The sequence below is a fragment of the Lepeophtheirus salmonis genome, chromosome 8, assembly GCF_016086655.4.
Source record: "Lepeophtheirus salmonis chromosome 8, UVic_Lsal_1.4, whole genome shotgun sequence".
NCBI classification, from domain to species: Eukaryota; Metazoa; Arthropoda; class Copepoda; order Siphonostomatoida; family Caligidae; genus Lepeophtheirus; species Lepeophtheirus salmonis.
Window position 1 is genome coordinate 35,513,151 of NC_052138.2, and position 18,283 is coordinate 35,531,433.

Below are 18,283 nucleotides of genomic sequence, written 5' to 3' on the forward strand. Positions count from 1 at the left end.
AGAGCAAATTTTTCGATGCACAATAAAGGTAAGGACTTGGAGTATCTCACCAACATACACATTTATACTGTTTGTGTGCATTGATCTCCGGGAACTTTTTATATTTTAATTTTGTGGTACAGACAGTTGAAAAGAACAACTTATTTTTTGTTCATTATTTTGTGAGTCGTCGAGGTGCTAACTTATCCATCTTAAAGAAGAATTCTCACCTATTTGCAGAATATTATTTAAAAAATATATAAATTTAAACACATTTATAATATTTTTTTCCGCAGGAATAATATTTTAAATGTATTAAGTTATCCTCTTTATAGCATACGGCGGTACCCCGGACTTAACACGTCATGACTATTTCATTTATTCTGTTTGATAAATAAACGAAATAATATGTTATGAATACTTATGCTCTATTTCCAAAAGGACAGGAACACAATTTGTTGTTGATCCCTTGACGCATATATATATCTATATTGGCTATTTTATTATTTCTATGAATAAATTTTGGTTATCATATGGAAATACAATTTATAGCTATATTAAAAAACAATTTTACAATACAACATCGAATAAAATACTATAGAATTTGAAAATTATGAAATTTAATATGTAACTACTCATTTTAAAAATTGTGGAGATATAATATGATAATGATAGTATGGGGGTACTTAAGATGTAAATAGTAGTTGGCATGATTGGGTTATTTGGCTAGATCATTTTGGCCCCTTTTTTCTTCTTCTTGGGGAAAAGGTTGCGTGATACAATAAAGATCGCGACATGAGCAATACTTCATTTTCTCCCAAAGAATAATATATCCGACAGCTGATATTAACAAGGGTCTTGATTCAGTAGAACACTATTTCTCTTTCCCGCCTTTTCCTTGCCTTTTTTCCATTACAAAGATCATATCAACTCCAGACATAGAATAATCACGTATTAAACTGTTTTTCTCTTTTTCCCTCATGAAGGATGGAGTACAAAATGTGGTTACCTCATCTTTTCCTTCTTTTTTCAACCAATCCCTCCTTTCATATTTGATAATATCTTCATGTAGGTTGCGTGATTATTCCTTGTGTCTAGCATTAAATACTACTATTATGATTTAATTCAAGTACTGTTGTGTATCTTTGCCATCAAGCAATATTAAATACAGGTGTTCAGTCTGTTTTTATATGTAAAGCCATTTGATGAAGTAGTATATTTAATCATTATTTGGGGAAAAATTTTCATTTTATTTACTAAATATATCAAATACAGTACTTCAAAATGATGTCCCATTTGGTTAGTGATGTAATTTGTGACGTCACTCAAGACATTATAAAAAATATTTTGCCAGAAATGAAGTAAACTTCCTCCGCTCGTAATTTAATGTTAAGACAAACAATTTGAACAGGAACTCGATATTTAAACAAGTGTTTAAATACTGAGCTGACAGTAAAAGTAATTATCCGTACATTATCAGAGGTAGAAAAAATATGTCGTTTAAAGGTAGAATAGATTTTGATTTTGCAAGCCTATTATTATGAATTAATTCTTGAAGAATAATATAATATCTAGTACTTGTGCGCTCATGAAAGACAGAATAACAATGAGGATTTGTCAAGGATTTATAAATGTTAGTCCTAGTTGGACTCGTAATAGAATTGAGGCTATCTTCGGAGTAATTCCACCCTATATGCCTTTCCTATATACGGAGTGGGATTTGTGTCTATTTTCACTCACTCTCGGCTGCTTGCAGCTGATCCAATAAACGTCATGAGAGCTAAGCTGCTCTCCTTTCAAGCATTCTTCAAATTATTGTCAGGGTTACTGTGTTCATTTTTGGTTTATTTTATTTTTACATATGGGAAGAACTTGACATGTTTGTAATGAACTACTTTTAAAAATTAGAAAAGGAAAAACTGTTGTTGCATGTCCATTATTTGATAGGTCAAGGTAATGTTTACTTCTCCCTCTGCAATAAGCATTTTTGTCCATTTTTATTATTAATTGTTTTAAAATCTCTACATATGAATTTAAGTATAATTACATCATTTTGTCTGCACTAAAGCTATTTTAAATGTAAATGGTCCTACTCTTTAAAGCAGAAATACATTTTCTCCCTCCCCCTTCCCCCCCCCCAAACAAAGGTAGCTGATATTAAGCAGATACCTATAAGTAGAGTCACGCCACCGGGCTATCCCCTTTGACGATAGCTGACTTCCTCATGTGTTTGAGTCACGGCTCAAAACATTCAAAATTTAATAGTATATTTTAGATGAAGAACTCTACAAAGGTGAATTATTTTGTTAAAATACCCCAAGTACGCCCTCTTGTCGTGCGCCGTGGATTACAGGAATTGTTCTTGAGTTGAAGGGATGACACTTTTTTCATTTCCAAGGGACAAATTCTTTTTACCACCACCAAAGTCAGGCAGCTGATATTAACAAGAGTCTTGACTCAGGTGTACCGTATGTATCGCTCCTACTTTCTCCTCGCGCTCTTTTTTTTCTTTCTAAAATGTCAACTATGGTAATGATTCATGAACAGAGGTGTATAAAAACATTTTTTAGTCGGTAATCTGAACATGGATTTTTATTTTCCAAAGCTGATATAATTACTATTTTATTCATGAAAGGGAACCTCTAAGAAAAAAGTAATCATGAGTGAAAGACGGATAATAACAATGATGGTTTGCTAAGTGTAAGTCCTTGCTGGACACGGAGTAAAATTGAGGATCGACATCGTTGTAGTTCCACCTTATATGTTCTTGCTATATGTATATGGAGTGGGATTTCAGTTTATTTTCTTCATCTCACGGCTGCTTGTCTCGGATCTAATGAAACATCAAGCTTCTCTCCTCCTCAACATCATTTTAATCAGTGTTGTGAACAGCACCATCAAATGGTGGAAAGAATGTTTAAAGCATTTAATTGTAAAAATTCTGAAGACTGATCTTTGGAGGAAGAAAGTGTCACAAAAATTAATCAATCAATGAAAATACTTATAAAATCTATATTTCAGCTTGAAGAAAACATAGAATATAAAGAATTTATAAATTGGAAGACTTATAGGATAATTATGTGGTAGCTCTTGGATTTGGGGATCAGAATGAAATAAAGAAAAAGGCATTTTTAAGTCATTTTGTGACGCAGAAATGCTGGATAAGATAGAACATGCCATGTCAATCGAAATGGATGGAGAAATTTTTTTAAAAGAAATTATGGATCTTATTGAAAACTACCTTAAGAAGCAAATTAATGCAGCATTGGAACGGGTCTAGTTAGTGGGAAAGAAAGTGAAGATGAGTGCTTTTTTTGCCAAGCAGAAAATGCTGGATTAATGGAGATGACATTTGAAGACTGGATATCAACACTAATTATAATTGTAATAAATAGTGAAGAAATGAAAAAATATTTATTTTCTAAATCACCTGAGTTGTCACTTTTAGAGGTTATATCCAATTTCCAGAGCGAAGAAAAGGGTAAAATTCAGGAGGAAGCTTTGGCAAAAAGATCAAGTTCGATATCAAGTCCTGCATATGGGAAGATATGGGTAATCAGTGTAAAAAAATAGGTCATTTTAAATTAATGTGTAAATCAAAGGGAGTATTTTTCAAATCTAATGCAGTAAAAGTGAACGGTGTAACGAAGAATATAGATGATAGAATAATGTCTCTGGAAGTAACGTACAGACAAAGAAAAAATAAAAGGATAGGAGCAGTGAAGGATACTGGGGCATAAATAACTGTTGCAAGTATGGGATTATGGTCTCAAACGCTAGAGAACAATGTTGAAGAACAATTATCAAGTGTCGATGGGTCGAAGTTGAGAATTATGGGGAAAATACAACTAACATTTGTGTTAAATAATATGCGAGTAGAAGAAACAGTTATTGTATGTAAAAATGTTAGTGAAGTATATTTGTCAAAAAGAGTTCGCAGAGAGTTTCGGTTGATTTCCGGGGATTTCCCCTACAGATTTGAATAGCAACATTAAAAATGAAATGAATGGGGAAGTGGAGCAAATTAAAAAGTCACTGATAAGGGAATTTGATGATGTTTTTATAATACTATGTTTAGAACGATCCAATAATGATGACGACTGATTATTAATATATCATTTACAATACTATATTATATTATAACACTAACTAATAATCAATACATTAAATATACAATGTTATGGTAAATCCCATATTATATAATGATTCTCCTCTCCCGGTACCTAGTGCTGGAGAGTGTGACGTTCTAACTGGATTAGTAAACTACTAAAACCCCAACACTTTACTATTCCGTCTAGTCTAGTCCAGGGGTAAGACTGGTCCTATCAGTACTTGGGACCAGTTCTTCGGACGGATTTTAAGTTTTAGGACTGAACTGGACCGGATCGAGACTGAACTGGAAGGGACAGCAGCCTTCACCGTGGGTGTCTGGAGGGTGGGCTGAAGGGGCTGTATAAAACATCATAATTATATTTAAATTTATATATATTTATTTTATTATGCATTATCATTTTATAATGTTCTGGCACTTATGGATTCTATCATTCGGTCGAATGAGATATCAGAGTCCGAATATTTGAATCAAGAAGCTATCTTGAATCATTAAAAAGAAGTATCTTTTAATCATGCCAGCATCCAGTGTAACATTATACATTCTAAATCCATATATATTTCAGAAAATGATCAATGTTTTAAATTCGTGTAAAACATTTGATAAAAAGAAAATGTCATGTGGGCAGAGCTTTAGTCCGCTCAAGAAATCCTGAGTGCGCTCCCGTCCAGTTACTAATTTGTAGGGTACTCTCGCTCCCGATCGTTTTTTTAAAAATAGTTCTTTTAAGATAATTTAATTGTTCTTTTGGTATGCCTTGGGCACAAAAAGTTTGGGAAACACTGACTTGGGGCATGTTATTACCAGGTTTCGTGCACTATCACCCAGTTAAGCCTGGTAATTAGTTTGAGCTTGAACGCAGGGTTTCAAGTTTTTGAACTTATGCATGCGTGAGATTTTGATATCTTATGTCAATTCACTTAATAAAAATATAATGACATCGTATTTCAGTTTGGAAAATTTGTTTACAAAAAAGAAAGACTTATCGTTCAACTTAATCTCTACACACGATGGAACTGGAGGCGTCTCTGATCGAACTGACGACTGAGTCTTCTTAGAGCGGCCAGCTGCATGAGAGGCAAAGTCGTCAACCGATGATAGCAGGGAGCCACAGATACAGCATAGAAAAAAATATTCTACCCTATCTTGAGACATTCTTACATCCTTCTTTTCTTCTAATCTTTAAAATTATTCTTTAAGACCCAAATTTTCTGATGTTATCTCATAAGATGCAGTAACGGAAAAAGTAATACAAATTTTAATAAATGAGGGAAAATTTGAGCGATTATATAACTTTCTAAAATGGCGAGTGCAATCCCGCTCAAGTATTTGAGTACCACTTAATTGAGCGCCGCTCACAAATGCTTTGCATGTGGGTTTAGAATAAATTGGGAAGAGAAGCGATGCGTGTTAGACAAAATAGAAGTTTTTATTCATTCTATGGATATTATAAATAAGTAAGGTAATCTTCCTGTGCAATAAGGCATACAGATGTAAATAAAAACTATAAAAACCCATTGACTTAGTCGAAAATGGTCCTCTTAATTATATTTTGACTGCCAGATTAAATACAGATTGTGGGGATAATTTCTTTAGTCGGTAATTTAAGATGAATTTACTCGATCGCGTACATACTTAAAGTGAAATATTTTTAGAATTTGTGGTATATCCGGTGATAATTCCCATCCAAGACGAGTTGAAGTTAAATCTAGGATCAAAATTTTATTGCCTAGAGAAAATGTGCAGTTTTATTTAGAAGATCCTTCACAAAAAATGGATGAAGTAAATGCAAATAGTCCTTGTTTTACTGTCGAAACATTTAAAGGTGTTTTGGTAACACCAGAGTTCATGAATTAATATATCGATGAGCTGAACCTCCAGATTGACTTATAAAATAATGTCATGTATCAAAATTATTTGAAATTTTTGTGAATGCGAAATGGGACTGCAAAGTTCAAAGACTGAGCTCTGTGGCTGTATACATTGCAAGAAAATGTAATGATAAATATACAACACTTGCAAGTATATCGTGATGGGTCATTCCTTTCTTCATGGTTAAAAAATATCTCAAAGGGTGATGTAATGGTCCCAGATTTTTTTTTTTATTTACTGTAAGCTTTTAAATGATGATTTTTGTCATCTTCCTAATGATTTGGATCGTGTCCCTAATTTCATCTGTCAATTTGGGTCTTATTTAAAACAAAAGTATGAAAAAAAAGTCCTGTTATTTTTTTCTTCAGTGCGAACATTCATCAGAATTAAATCACTTAATTATAATTTAAGAGTACACGAAGCTAATACTAGAACCAGAAGGCTAAAACAAATAGCTTAATTTAGTATTTAAAGTTTAATGATTATCAATTTAGAAATCCCTCATTCATAATTTTTCATGCTTTTTATTATTTTGTAATATTATAAATTATTAATCTTAATAAACCTTAATAACTATCTGAAGTAAGGCTACATTTTATTAATTACAAAATTCATAAATATAATATATGAAACACTAAGGAGCAAAATTAGGAGCACAAATTCTCCCTTCATCAATATTGAATTTGTATTTTCTTCAACAAGCCAAAATACAGGCCATCCTTCATACTAGGGCTTTCGAGAATCATTTGTATCAAACACCTTTTGGGTTTTTACAAATGACTACTGCACAGACTTTTTATGTCTTAGTTACCTAATTAAATTAAACCTTAAAAATCAAATATATTATAGCATATTATTTATTAACATGTGTTACGTTTATGCCTTAATAACTTATTAAATTTACCTTTGTCAATATATTTAGTAAAATATCGCTTAAGAAATATCAAGCAATTACTTCTATCATAATGGTAACTTTTAAATTAAATTATCACTTTTTTATTCCATGTCAATCAAACGATAATTGCTACATGGTTAAGGTTTCAAAAAAAAAATGTAATTATTTTGTGAAATGGCTATGATATGCACTGTTAAATTTTCAATTTACTACACTTATTTTATTAATATGAGAAACATATTTTGCACTTCCGTCAACTACAAAAAAAGAGCGCGTTCAATATTGATTTTAGTGTTACCTAAAGCTTTAAGTGTTCCCTGGTAAAATATGATCTTACACGTCGTTAATTTTATTGTACTTTGCGACCCCGATAACATAAAACACGGCATTACCTCGCTAATACAATAATACTTCATGTATTATATTGTCAGCTGTCGATTTCCTTGTTTGACTTGATACGTCATATTTAATTCTTTTCAATAAATTAACAAATAAACAAGTTTTATTAAACATATGTTCCTTTTCCAAAAAGGACAGGAATACAATTTCTTTGTTGATCCATCGTCGTATTTATATTTATGTTGTGTAAAAGTTGCAACTTATATAAGCAAATTGTACAAATTTTACTAGCTTCGTCTTGAAATGCATTATTCAGTTAGAAAATTAGCCATTCTAATTATCAACTATTTATTGATACTGTCCTTCCATTTTCATTCATTCAAATTACATGGATATTATGTATTTACGGATAATATAACTATGAGTATTTGAACTTTATGATGTGGCACGTAATACTTATATTTGAGTGGTTTATACTTAAATAGTCAGTAATTACACCATTAAATTATTGTTCATCCAGAGAACAGGAAATTATTGCACTATCATCATGCCAAGTACTGTAAATCTATCATTTAAAATTATTCATCTCATTTTTTGATTTTGTCTTGTACCTTTTGCTTCTACAAGTTGCAACTCTTGCAATGCTTGTTAATGCTTTAAATAGATCAAGAAGTTAGTCAAACTTGTCAATAGACAACATAATAATTAGTCCTCTTTCAACCATAATGAAGATACAGACTAAGACAAACTCACTAATCATCTTCCTAATTCCCTTTTTTTAATTCGTATCTTGTTTTATAAAAAAAACGAACTTATTAGCGAAAAAGAGAGTTGCCAACCAGAGCCCAGGAATCAGAATGTAATATATGTAGGTCTAGCCATGTAATTCTGAATTTTGAACAACTTATATTCTATGTCTAAGGCCTGTATCTGTCTTCATTTTTGAAATAAACACCCTGGTTATGCCTTTTTATTAGCGGATAAACTCTCAAACTAACATGCAACTATAATGATATATTATATAAGATATATATTACGTAATTCATTTTTAAGAATTAAGAGAAAAATATGACACTAATAGTATGGGAGTACATAAGAGATAAATAACAGTTGGTATGATTGACTAACTACAAGATGGTTGAGCTTTTTTCTGTTTCTTTTTGGAATAAAGGTTGCGTGATACAATAAAGGTAACGATTCGAAAATATAATAATATTTGTTATCAACCGTCGATTTGTCTGCCTTCCCCCTCCTAATCAGCGTTCTAAATATTGAATGATTGAATCAGAATGCGTTATTTTTAAGCTGTTAACAATTTCAAACAATTATTGACCAATAATTCTATTGTTTGGAAGAATTGGTTAACTTTTATGGGATTTGGGACTTTTTCTGTTTATTTTTGGAAGAAAGGTTGCGTGATACAATAAAGGTAACGACTTGGAAAATCAGTAAAAATTGAAATTCTGTATAATATTACGTTAACGAGTCTGTTTATTCATTTCCTTGTAAGAGGTCAAGAATGGACTTCATTAATCATCTTTTTTTATTATAATAATATATATTTAGTTACAAATCTGGTTTTTTATGGATAACAGTTAGACGATTTAGAACCGTATATCCTATATAAATATAATTTGCCCTTGAACAATTAATTCTACAATTAAACGTATTTTAATTCTTTATTATGAATTAAAATACGCATATAAAGTATTTGTGTATCACATGATAACTTCAATTCAATAACATGTATTAGTTATATGTCATAATAAATAATCCCTTTATTTTACCCAAATTGCAAAATAAAATAATTTTAACATTAAGTTACTTTTCAAATATATAATATTTTCTATCCTTTCCTTACACCATTAAAGATTTGGTATTATTATAACTGTCGCATTTACATAATAGATATTCTAATGTCACATGTCAACTTATATATTCTATTTGGGCATTACTTTTAGTAGTAATATTATTTTATACGTGTATGTCTACGGCATACAGTTTATTTTGTCTTGGTGCCAGTAATCACATACGAGTATATGATATAGAATATACAGTATGTATTATTTTGTTAAACTAACTTTTTTGACATTTTTTGAGACGATGCCACTCGCAGTACAGGGTGCTCCATTGAAAACTGAACTCCTTAAAAATTAATGAAGGTTGAGTAACCGCGTGTGTGTGAAAGACATAGAGTAATAATGAGGGTTTGTTGTAGAGTTAGTTATAACTGCAAGTCCTTTTCAGACCCAGAGTAGAATTGAGGGTCGACATCTGAATAATATACCGGCTATAACGGGTGGTCCATTGAAATCTGAACCATTACTAATTTAATAATTAAGGAATGTTGAGTGAGTGAACTCAATAGAAATTTCGATTTAATAAAACAATTAGTTGCAAAAAAATGTGCATTCGCGTCTCTAGGATCACCGTCTACGCCGTCAGAAAGACCAAAACGTTATAGAGGAAGAATTACTGTAAAAAAGGGCAAACTACACCCAGAGGAGTTAAAGAAAACAGCCCAGGCCAATTCTTTCAAGTCCATGGAAGAAATCTCGGGATTTCACTCCGATTGCCCAGAGAGCTATCAAAAAAATATGTGGAAAGACCTTTGTGAGGGATAGGCCAATTTTGACACCAGCAATGAAAGAAACCCATTTCCTCCGTTGCAACACTCTTATGAAAGTGAAGTTCTGTTATTCAAACACCGAAGCCCTCTAAGCCACTGCGACGCCAAAACAGAGAACTATATTAGCAGAGGGTGGAAGGCCTTCCGCCACAGCTTGGAAGTCATCATTGCACCTAAGGACGGCTACATTAATGATTAAGAGAGCTCAGATTCACATCTATTTATAGGTGTAATTTTGTTGAAATTTTATTGTTAATTAATAAATTATATCTGTTTGAAGTTTAGAATTCAATGTATTCAGATTTTAATGGACCACTCGGTATTATAATTTATAAAGAAAGAAAAGAATAAGAACATGACGTCAATAGAAGTAGTATTGTTGAGGAAGAAGAAAGCCCGCCTCGATGTAGCTAGTGTCTAGTCATGTACACTAGTTTGCTGCTAGTAAGTACGTTGCTGCTGAAATGTGAAGGAGCACAAGGTTTGTACAAAGAGAATGTGCAAGAGATTAAAGGTAGCTCAGAAGCTCATAATTAAATGGAACATGGAAAAGGACTTTGTACTTAATATAACAATTCACAGCGCTATTCCATCCTAGCTACCACCAAAATCTACATAGTGTTTTTGTCAGCTGTTGATCACTTGAGTCCTCATTATTTCATTACTAATACTGCACCATTAAATAGCTAGTGCCTTGATTCGGTGAGCGCCAATGTTTCTTGATTGTGAACATTTTTCTACTGTCATTAACCAAGGAATGGACTCTAAAAGTGTGAAGAGAATGACGTAATTAATGATCTAATTAGTGTATACGAATTGCGGCCCTTTTTCATTACGGAGGAAAGGTTGGGAGGTGCAATAAATATCTCCCTCTGAGCCTTCCAGAGTACATAGCAGCAGATCATTAATCATTATATAATCTTTATCTTAAATTATTAGTAAAATGAGAGAATGAAGCTGTTGCGATTTTGACGTCGTCGACACCACATTTGATGATGATAAAGGATTTCCTTCCTCCAAGCATGGAATTTCGAGTATTATGAAGAAAAATACTCATTTTTTACAAACACTCTTTTGGCTTTGTCACTTTATCCTTTGGGATTCGGGAGAGTCGCTTCTATGTCCCAATCCTTGGTCACTGACAAATGCATCCAGCTTCTACCTTGGGAATTGTACCTTGGATCCGGATCTCCAGTCATATTGGAATGTGGGCGGTGATTTTCTTAGAGAGCTCCATGTCTTTGGGCCTCTTCATCCTAGTCCTTCAGAATTGGACCTTTCCTCCATAGCCAAAGCCTTTCCTAACCTACGTAAACTCTTCATCAACGACATTCCTTCCCTTTTACGAGTACATATCAATTATTCTTATTCATATTAATAAGAAATCCATGTAATCCTTTTTTGATATGTTTTCTTTGCCTTTCAGACGACATTCACGGATAATGATGCCAAGTTTCCTGTACTCAGTATTTTGAACTTAAATAATAACCCATCCCTCACTGAAATATGCCCTTCCATCTTTCAAAGTACGAAAATACTCGCTTTTTCAAACCTTAGTTCAACATCTCTTACGCATTTCCCATTCCTGAATATTCCATACATAAATTTTCATACTGACCTAAATGACACCAAAATTCAATGTCATTGCCATTTGAAAAGTTTATCCTGGATGATGAAGGAAGACCGTATCGCAGACTTTAATTGCATAAGAAATAATGTCAAACTTCCCCTTGCGTCCCTCAATTGTAGTAATAAAGAAAGGGGGATGATGATGTCTTTACAAACGTTAGTGAAGCCTGAACCAACATATATCCAAAGGGTTTGGAGCAGCATGCGGCTCGATTGTAAAGTCAAAGGGGCCGATGTCATTTCTTGGGTCGTAAACTCATTCTATGAAAATGAACCAAGAGTGTACAGAACTTATGTTGGCTATAAAATACCAGGCTGTCGTGTGAAGGTGAATGGTAACCGTTGTGGAGTGCTGACAGTATCTGATAGCCTTGCTTCTAATGAAGTTGTAATTAATTATGATAAGCGTATTACAACTATGCCCAATGGTTCCCTTCTCATAAGAGAGTTTGGTTGGAGTGATAGGGGTATCTATAGCTGTCATGCTACCAATGCTTGGGAAGAAGAACAAAATTATGAGACAATTGTCAATCTAAATCCTGATTATCGCTCTACTTTGTACTATTGGAGTCTTATGTATGGTTTTATTTCTGCGGCAGGATTTCTTATTTTCACGCTGGTCATTAAATTGATTTATTTCTTACTTCAAAAGTAAGAAGTTTTCAAATCATTGTGAATTTTGGGATTCGTTATATTTTTATTTCTCTCTCTCTTTCTAAAGTTATGGATGTTGTTTATGCTGTTGTTGTTGTAAAGATCAATTACCTCCAAAGGCTAAAAAATTAAAAACTGCCATAGACTCCATTGAAACCTATCGGGATCAACAATTAGAAAAGTTGCGAGAAAATTACACACAGCAGGTAAAATTGATTAATTATTTTATTCAAGTTTGTCTGATTGCTTATATTGACAAAAGTAATGTTTATATTAATTTGAACGCTTAATTACGATAACTCATTTTCTTCTTTTCAGAGCGATTGGATTCGTCAAAATTGTACTGTACAAATGGAAAGGGTAAGAGACAATTATAGCAGCCAAGTTCAAAATCTCAAGGATATTAAACAGTACGGTACTTCTCACTTGGTTGCCGTTCGACAGCAGTACTTCGATCAAGTAAGTATTCATTAACCATTCATGGTGTTGTGGTTTTCTTAGTTCAACAATTCTTTCAAATATTATAAATAGATGCAAAGAATAAGAGATTACTCTGCTTCCCAACTGAATCGAGTAAATGAAAACTACATATTTCAACGTCAAAGACTTCGTAAATTCAGTGCTCAAAATTATTTAAAAATACGAGAAACAAGGAAGTCTACCCAAAAAACAGTTACGAAAGTAATGGATAATCTGCCTGCTCTCTATTTGGATTTGTCAGCTTGTCGACAAGGTCTAGGTGATAGAAGAGATTCAATAGCTGTTGATACAGATGATCTAAATATGATTCAATGTTTGGAACTTGGTGCCTTTCCCGATGAAATGACTCCTGAATCATCTCTCTATTTCACACCGTCTAGCACACCCATTAGACCTTTTCCTATTAACTCCTTTGACTTTAAAGAAAGAAATCCATATAAGGATGTCTATTCTAACTCTTCCTCTGAAACACCAAAGCGATATAGATTCAAGAGCAAAAGCTTTAGTAATTTCTTACCTCTCTGGAAAAATAATGGGAGCAATTCACTTCCAGGAAATACTGCTGAAACTAAAGTGGTTGTTGAAAAAGAGAATCATGATGATGACTATATATCCGTTCCGACCGAAGAGGATAAACATACGAGCGATAATGAAGAATATTCTTCAATTAAATCTGTTGATGGAGAGTCCAACCCCTAATTAGTCTATTTTTGTCAACAATATTTAGTTTTTTGGTTACTTAGTCATGTTATTTAAAAAAAAAACCTACTTTGGTTTTATTTTGGTCCAAAGCATTTTAAGAATGAATGTCGTCCTGGGTTCGAAGAAAAAACAGCTATGATAGAGGGTAATAAAATAATCGACTATTTCCAATTTTTATGGTTATTTTTTTTTTTTTCTAATTCAAAGTTTATCATAATTCGGGAAAGTGGTTTTTTAGGTTTTTTTAACAGAAATAATAATTAAAATTTAAGAGCTTTGACTATACCTATGATTACAATTGACTTTCTATGGCTTTAGATTCTTTTATAAGTAATGTTTTTTTTCTTTTAATGTTATACTAAATGATCTCTGAAAAAATAGCTTTTCCCTTTGCGAAAAAATGAATAAGAAAACAAAATAATATGGCAAAAGGATTTGATATTGAATCAATAAATGATAAGTGTTTAACCAATACATTTACATAAATATATTCTTCTTTCTTTATACATTTTACATATGACACATATTAACATAAAAGGAGACAAAGTTATTTTCGCAAAAATCGATCAGTAAGCTAAAATAATAGAATTCATTTTTATTTATTGGTCATAAATTACGATTTTCAACTGATTTATTACGTGTGACCAAAACTTAATATAAATGTTACAGAGAAATAGATTGCCTCTTACTAAAAAATCGATATTTTAAGGCCTTAAATTGAAAAAATAAAATAATAATCCTTCATGAAAATCCTCAAATCTTTACCCATTATAACCTCATACCGACAAATAATATTTTCCTGATATGAGGGTGCATAATGGTCTTTAAAATATCATGTGATCTTTTCACATGAAGTAAAATAGCTAGAAAAATAAAGATTAGTGTTTTTTAAAAAAATTTCTTTCTATTTATCTCAGCCTGCTTTTATGTTGACACGTAACATATATATTACTTATTGAAGTATTTACATTAAAAAGTCATTTTTAATTATTCTTGCTTAGTCGTAATGTAAATAATGGTCATGTCGCTGTTTTATTTTAAAAATGATTTTTCATGGCGGTGATTTGTGACTATGATATACTTTTTTATTTCAATTGTTTTCTTTCAAAGAAAAAGCCTTAAAGTAGAATAGTTGTATTTCTAGAATCATTCATTTGTTGAAACTGTCACATAAACTATTATAATTAGGTTAATTTTGTATTTTATAATAATAATACTATAATTACAGGAGGGTTGGAAGGTCTATAGAGGGAGAGCAAATTTAATTCATTGCAGGATATATGTAAATATAACAGGAATTCGACTTTTTGGCTTTAAAAAAGTAATTTTTTTTTTTGTAGATGCCCTGTTTTACATAAATCTATTTTCTACTTAACCGTATTTGCAGGGCGGATAATTATTATTGCCTCTATTTCTGTAGACTTTTTAATATTTTGAAGTTGTGAACATATTTAATATGATTTCAGATTTGAGCGTTCAATTAATTATTGGTGGCGCTTAAGTATATAAAATAATAAACCACATAAATAAACATGATTCACCTTTTATCTAATTTGTGTTTAATTAATTAATGTAGTTAGGGGTGCAGCGTAAGGAGGAATAGGGAGATATATTCACAGCTTCGGACTCGTCTAAATTTAGTGCGAGTCCTTCCTTTTGTTTTATATTATTTATAAAAGTTAATTAACTCTGGCTCAAGAGAACTGGTCAAAATTTTCGCCTTAGCTCAAAAAAAAATAGCATTGAAGGATACAATCATCAATTTCGATAATTGGGTTCGACTCCGAAGAAAAACAGCCTTTGACGACATTAACAAAGATCCTTCCATGCCTTCCTCGGACGTTTGTGCTCTTGCGTACACAATAATGCCAATGCCATCCTCACATGTGAATGTCGAAGGATTGTTCTCTGCTATCAAGTTCATTTTAATGACCAGAGGGATTCAATGAGGGAAGATCTTCTGAATGTAATCCTTTACTTAAGAGGAAACTGGTATATATATGAACACTTATTGGTTGTTTTTTCTTAAATAGTATTTTAAATATAAACAATCGAAACGAAAATGTTTAGTTTTTTTAAAGATAATAATTACTTTCCGTTTTTTTGTTTTTTTAAAATCAAAACTTCAGGACTGAAGTTTCTATTACTCATAAACTTAAATATGTAGACATCTTTGCAGTCTATGAGATTATTTTTCATCTTTTCCTCGTAGTTTTCATCAAGATTGATAGGTAGATATCAATATATGCGTGACATGGTTAGAGATTCGACGCCGGTTTCACTGCAAAATTGGGTTGATATTAAGTTTCGTAATCTTATTTGTTTTCTAAGCCAAAATTTTATGTAAACTTCAAATCTGAAGGCAGAAATAAAAAATATGCAATGGTTTTATAGATTTATTCCTTTTTGTGAAGGTTTAATCTGACGGAAATAAAAATATCTCTTCAGGATTTTCAAGTTCTACAAATGAATCAATTAGTCAAATACCTGTGGTTTTGAGAACCTGTAGTTGTTTTGTGACAAATTGAACCTTGATTTAGTCAATATCATGTAGCTGCTGGTCATATGAATGCGTTCCGGAATATGGATACTTTGCTCCAAAGTCGAGTTTATGTTGATTCGTAAAAAATAAAATAATCCAGAAGTATTAAGTAGTTTGACTCAAATTGTGTATTATTTTCATAAAGAAAATAATCGATTAAGTTTTCACGAATATAGCTCATTCCGTATTTTGATTGAGGCCTCTTCTAATGGGAAATGTTGTATAAAATTTTAAATACGTAAATTGGAAATATTACAGTTGCTAGGAGAAAAATAAACACGTTAGCCTAAAATATACTATTTCAGGTACAAACTATCAAATGTTCAAGTATCTAGGCTCCTAAAGTATTTTAATGACCGACGATATTTTTTCACATGCCAATGAAATAAGGGAGTAGGCGTAATTTTTTTACTTTTTTAAAATCTTTCTGCACTAAAATAGTATAAATTAGCTATCAATTTAAAGCGTATTAAATTTCCAAAAAATATGATATGTAAATCACGTCTGTAGTCATTTCCTATCAGTAGATATGGCTACCTAAAGCCAGTAGTTTATCTAAAAGTGTGATTTTTAGATTCCGTTTGTCACTCACGACATATTTTTTAAACATTTATTGCACAAAAGTTATAAAAAAAACAACTAAACAAGCAGTTTTATTTGAAAGCCATGGCTACTATCTATCATTTGAACATAAATAATGGTTTTTAATGTACATTGTAGTAAGGTTAATAGAAATATTATATTTCTATTAAATTGTCATAGAAACTTGAAAAAGGGTGGACTTGCTTGACTTTCTAGCCGTTTGTTTCTACTTATTGATTTAGCATATATTTTTATCATTATGTTAGGATTGCTAATTTCAAATTTATTCAATGAATTGTTAGAATATTATAATATTGGTAAAGATCAGTGAGAATGATATCGACGTTATTTTTGATTTCCACACTATGTAAACATGTTTCATAACTTCGATAAATGAAATCCATCAGAAAAAAGTTGATTAATATTCCAACAGTTCTTGAAATATTTGTTTGGAAATGGATAGGACCATTTTTGAACCTAAGATTGAGAATTTAAATGATAGCAATCTTTAAATAATTATTTTATATAATTTTCTTATGTCAAAAATACAACTTATTGTTTGTTCATATTGTATATTCTTAAAATTATATATATTACAATTTTTAGGAATCCCTGAATGCGTAAATGAGAAGTTTATTTTTTCCCCTTATTTCACTCATCAGAGTCACAACAATTATATGAAATTAATCAAAACGCCTACTTCATGCAAATAAAAAGGCAATGTGCTGCAAAAAATTATTGAACTACTAAATTTTTATTTAATAGTCTGATTGGATGATGAACTCACTCAATTTTATCTTCAGGATTAAATTGTATTTTATCACTTGTAGGTATATTGTAGATGAAATATGTGTTTCAATATAAAATTGTGTGCCTCACTCGGTGGATCTCATTTTCTTTAATGGAAGGATCGTTCATTATGTAGATGCCCCTTCCAATCAAGGTCTGTGGTAGTTAATTCTGACATCGTGAATCATTGCTTCCATACTTAAAAATACATAAATTCCTCCAAATCTTCTACGGAGTAATCGTATACTGCTATAAGAACTAATGAGTTCCATAAAAAATACAGAATCATCCACCAAGTTATTTTGTTCTTAAGTCAACTCTGCTTCGTTTCTTACTCAAAGAAAAAAAATTCATTTATAAGAGTCTTTCAGTTTCCTTGATGTATATAACGCAGAAATAACTTATCTCAATCACATTCCATTTATAAAGTGGAGTTTGTGATGTATAAATTATATAGATAACTACCTATAAACCTGGACTCTTGATTTTTTTTTATTACATGTATGCATCTCTAGTCATTGGAAAACGAGTAAAAGATAATTATAGACTCCTATAGATAATGTGCCTCTCTTTTCTCGAAATTTTTGTCTGCATTGAAAATGCATATTTGAAATATGATAGAATGAAGATGGAGTTTTATTTCTATTAATAATTAGTATATTTATTTGCCTCATTATATTTTGTATATATATAATTTACATTTGTTGAATCCATTTGTAATATGGTATTTAATATCAATAACTTCTATGTCGTATCATTTGTCATTATTAATTTGTTTGATTTTCTATGTATAACTTCTATTAAAATTTCTAATTAATATTTATTGTAATAGTTAATTAATATTGAGTTCATAGAATTGAAAAGAAAAAAGAAATAACTACACTCTCCTCCTTTAAGATTTTCTTGTGTTAGTGTACAAACAATGATAGAGTAAACCTAATATTGAAAAAATATAAAATAATATACATGCTAGAAATTACAAAGCCCAGTTTGGATTTAATAACAGTGGTGATTCCGTCAAAAATCTATGATGAGATAAAGATGGATTAATGATGAAGCAGGCAGGATTATGCAGTAAAG

At 31.3% G+C, this 18,283-nt stretch overlaps 1 protein-coding gene and 1 long non-coding RNA gene across 9 annotated transcripts; one reads left to right on the forward strand and one right to left on the reverse strand.

Moving 5' to 3' along the window:
* The first annotated feature begins 10,182 nt into the window (after nt 1–10,182).
* LOC121122338 (uncharacterized) lies at nt 10,183–18,077 on the forward strand. Of its 8 annotated transcripts, none has more exons than XR_011781460.1 (7): nt 10,268–10,611; nt 10,765–11,173; nt 11,252–12,105; nt 12,176–12,314; nt 12,427–12,567; nt 12,640–13,435; nt 17,245–18,077. XR_011781460.1 is itself a non-coding variant. In XM_040717296.2 (6 exons), the coding sequence occupies exons 2-6, from the start codon at nt 10,865–10,867 to the stop codon at nt 13,285–13,287; spliced, it is 2,091 nt and encodes a 696-aa protein (XP_040573230.1). In that variant the 5' UTR covers nt 10,232–10,611; nt 10,765–10,864; the 3' UTR covers nt 13,288–14,842. The 8 variants fall into 8 exon arrangements, 3 of the variants coding, with proteins under 3 accessions (XP_040573229.1, XP_040573230.1, XP_040573231.1); XR_011781458.1 differs by lacking the exon at nt 17,245–18,077 and adding an exon at nt 14,519–14,842; XR_011781459.1 differs by lacking the exon at nt 17,245–18,077 and adding an exon at nt 14,519–14,842 and having other exon boundaries at nt 10,269–10,711.
* LOC121122339 (uncharacterized) lies at nt 13,709–16,189 on the reverse strand. The gene is made up of 2 exons (XR_005865785.2): nt 15,778–16,189; nt 13,709–15,571 (listed from the first exon to the last, which is right to left on the reverse strand). It is a non-coding gene; the product is annotated as an uncharacterized lncRNA (long non-coding RNA).
* Nucleotides 18,078–18,283: the final 206 nt, after the last annotated feature.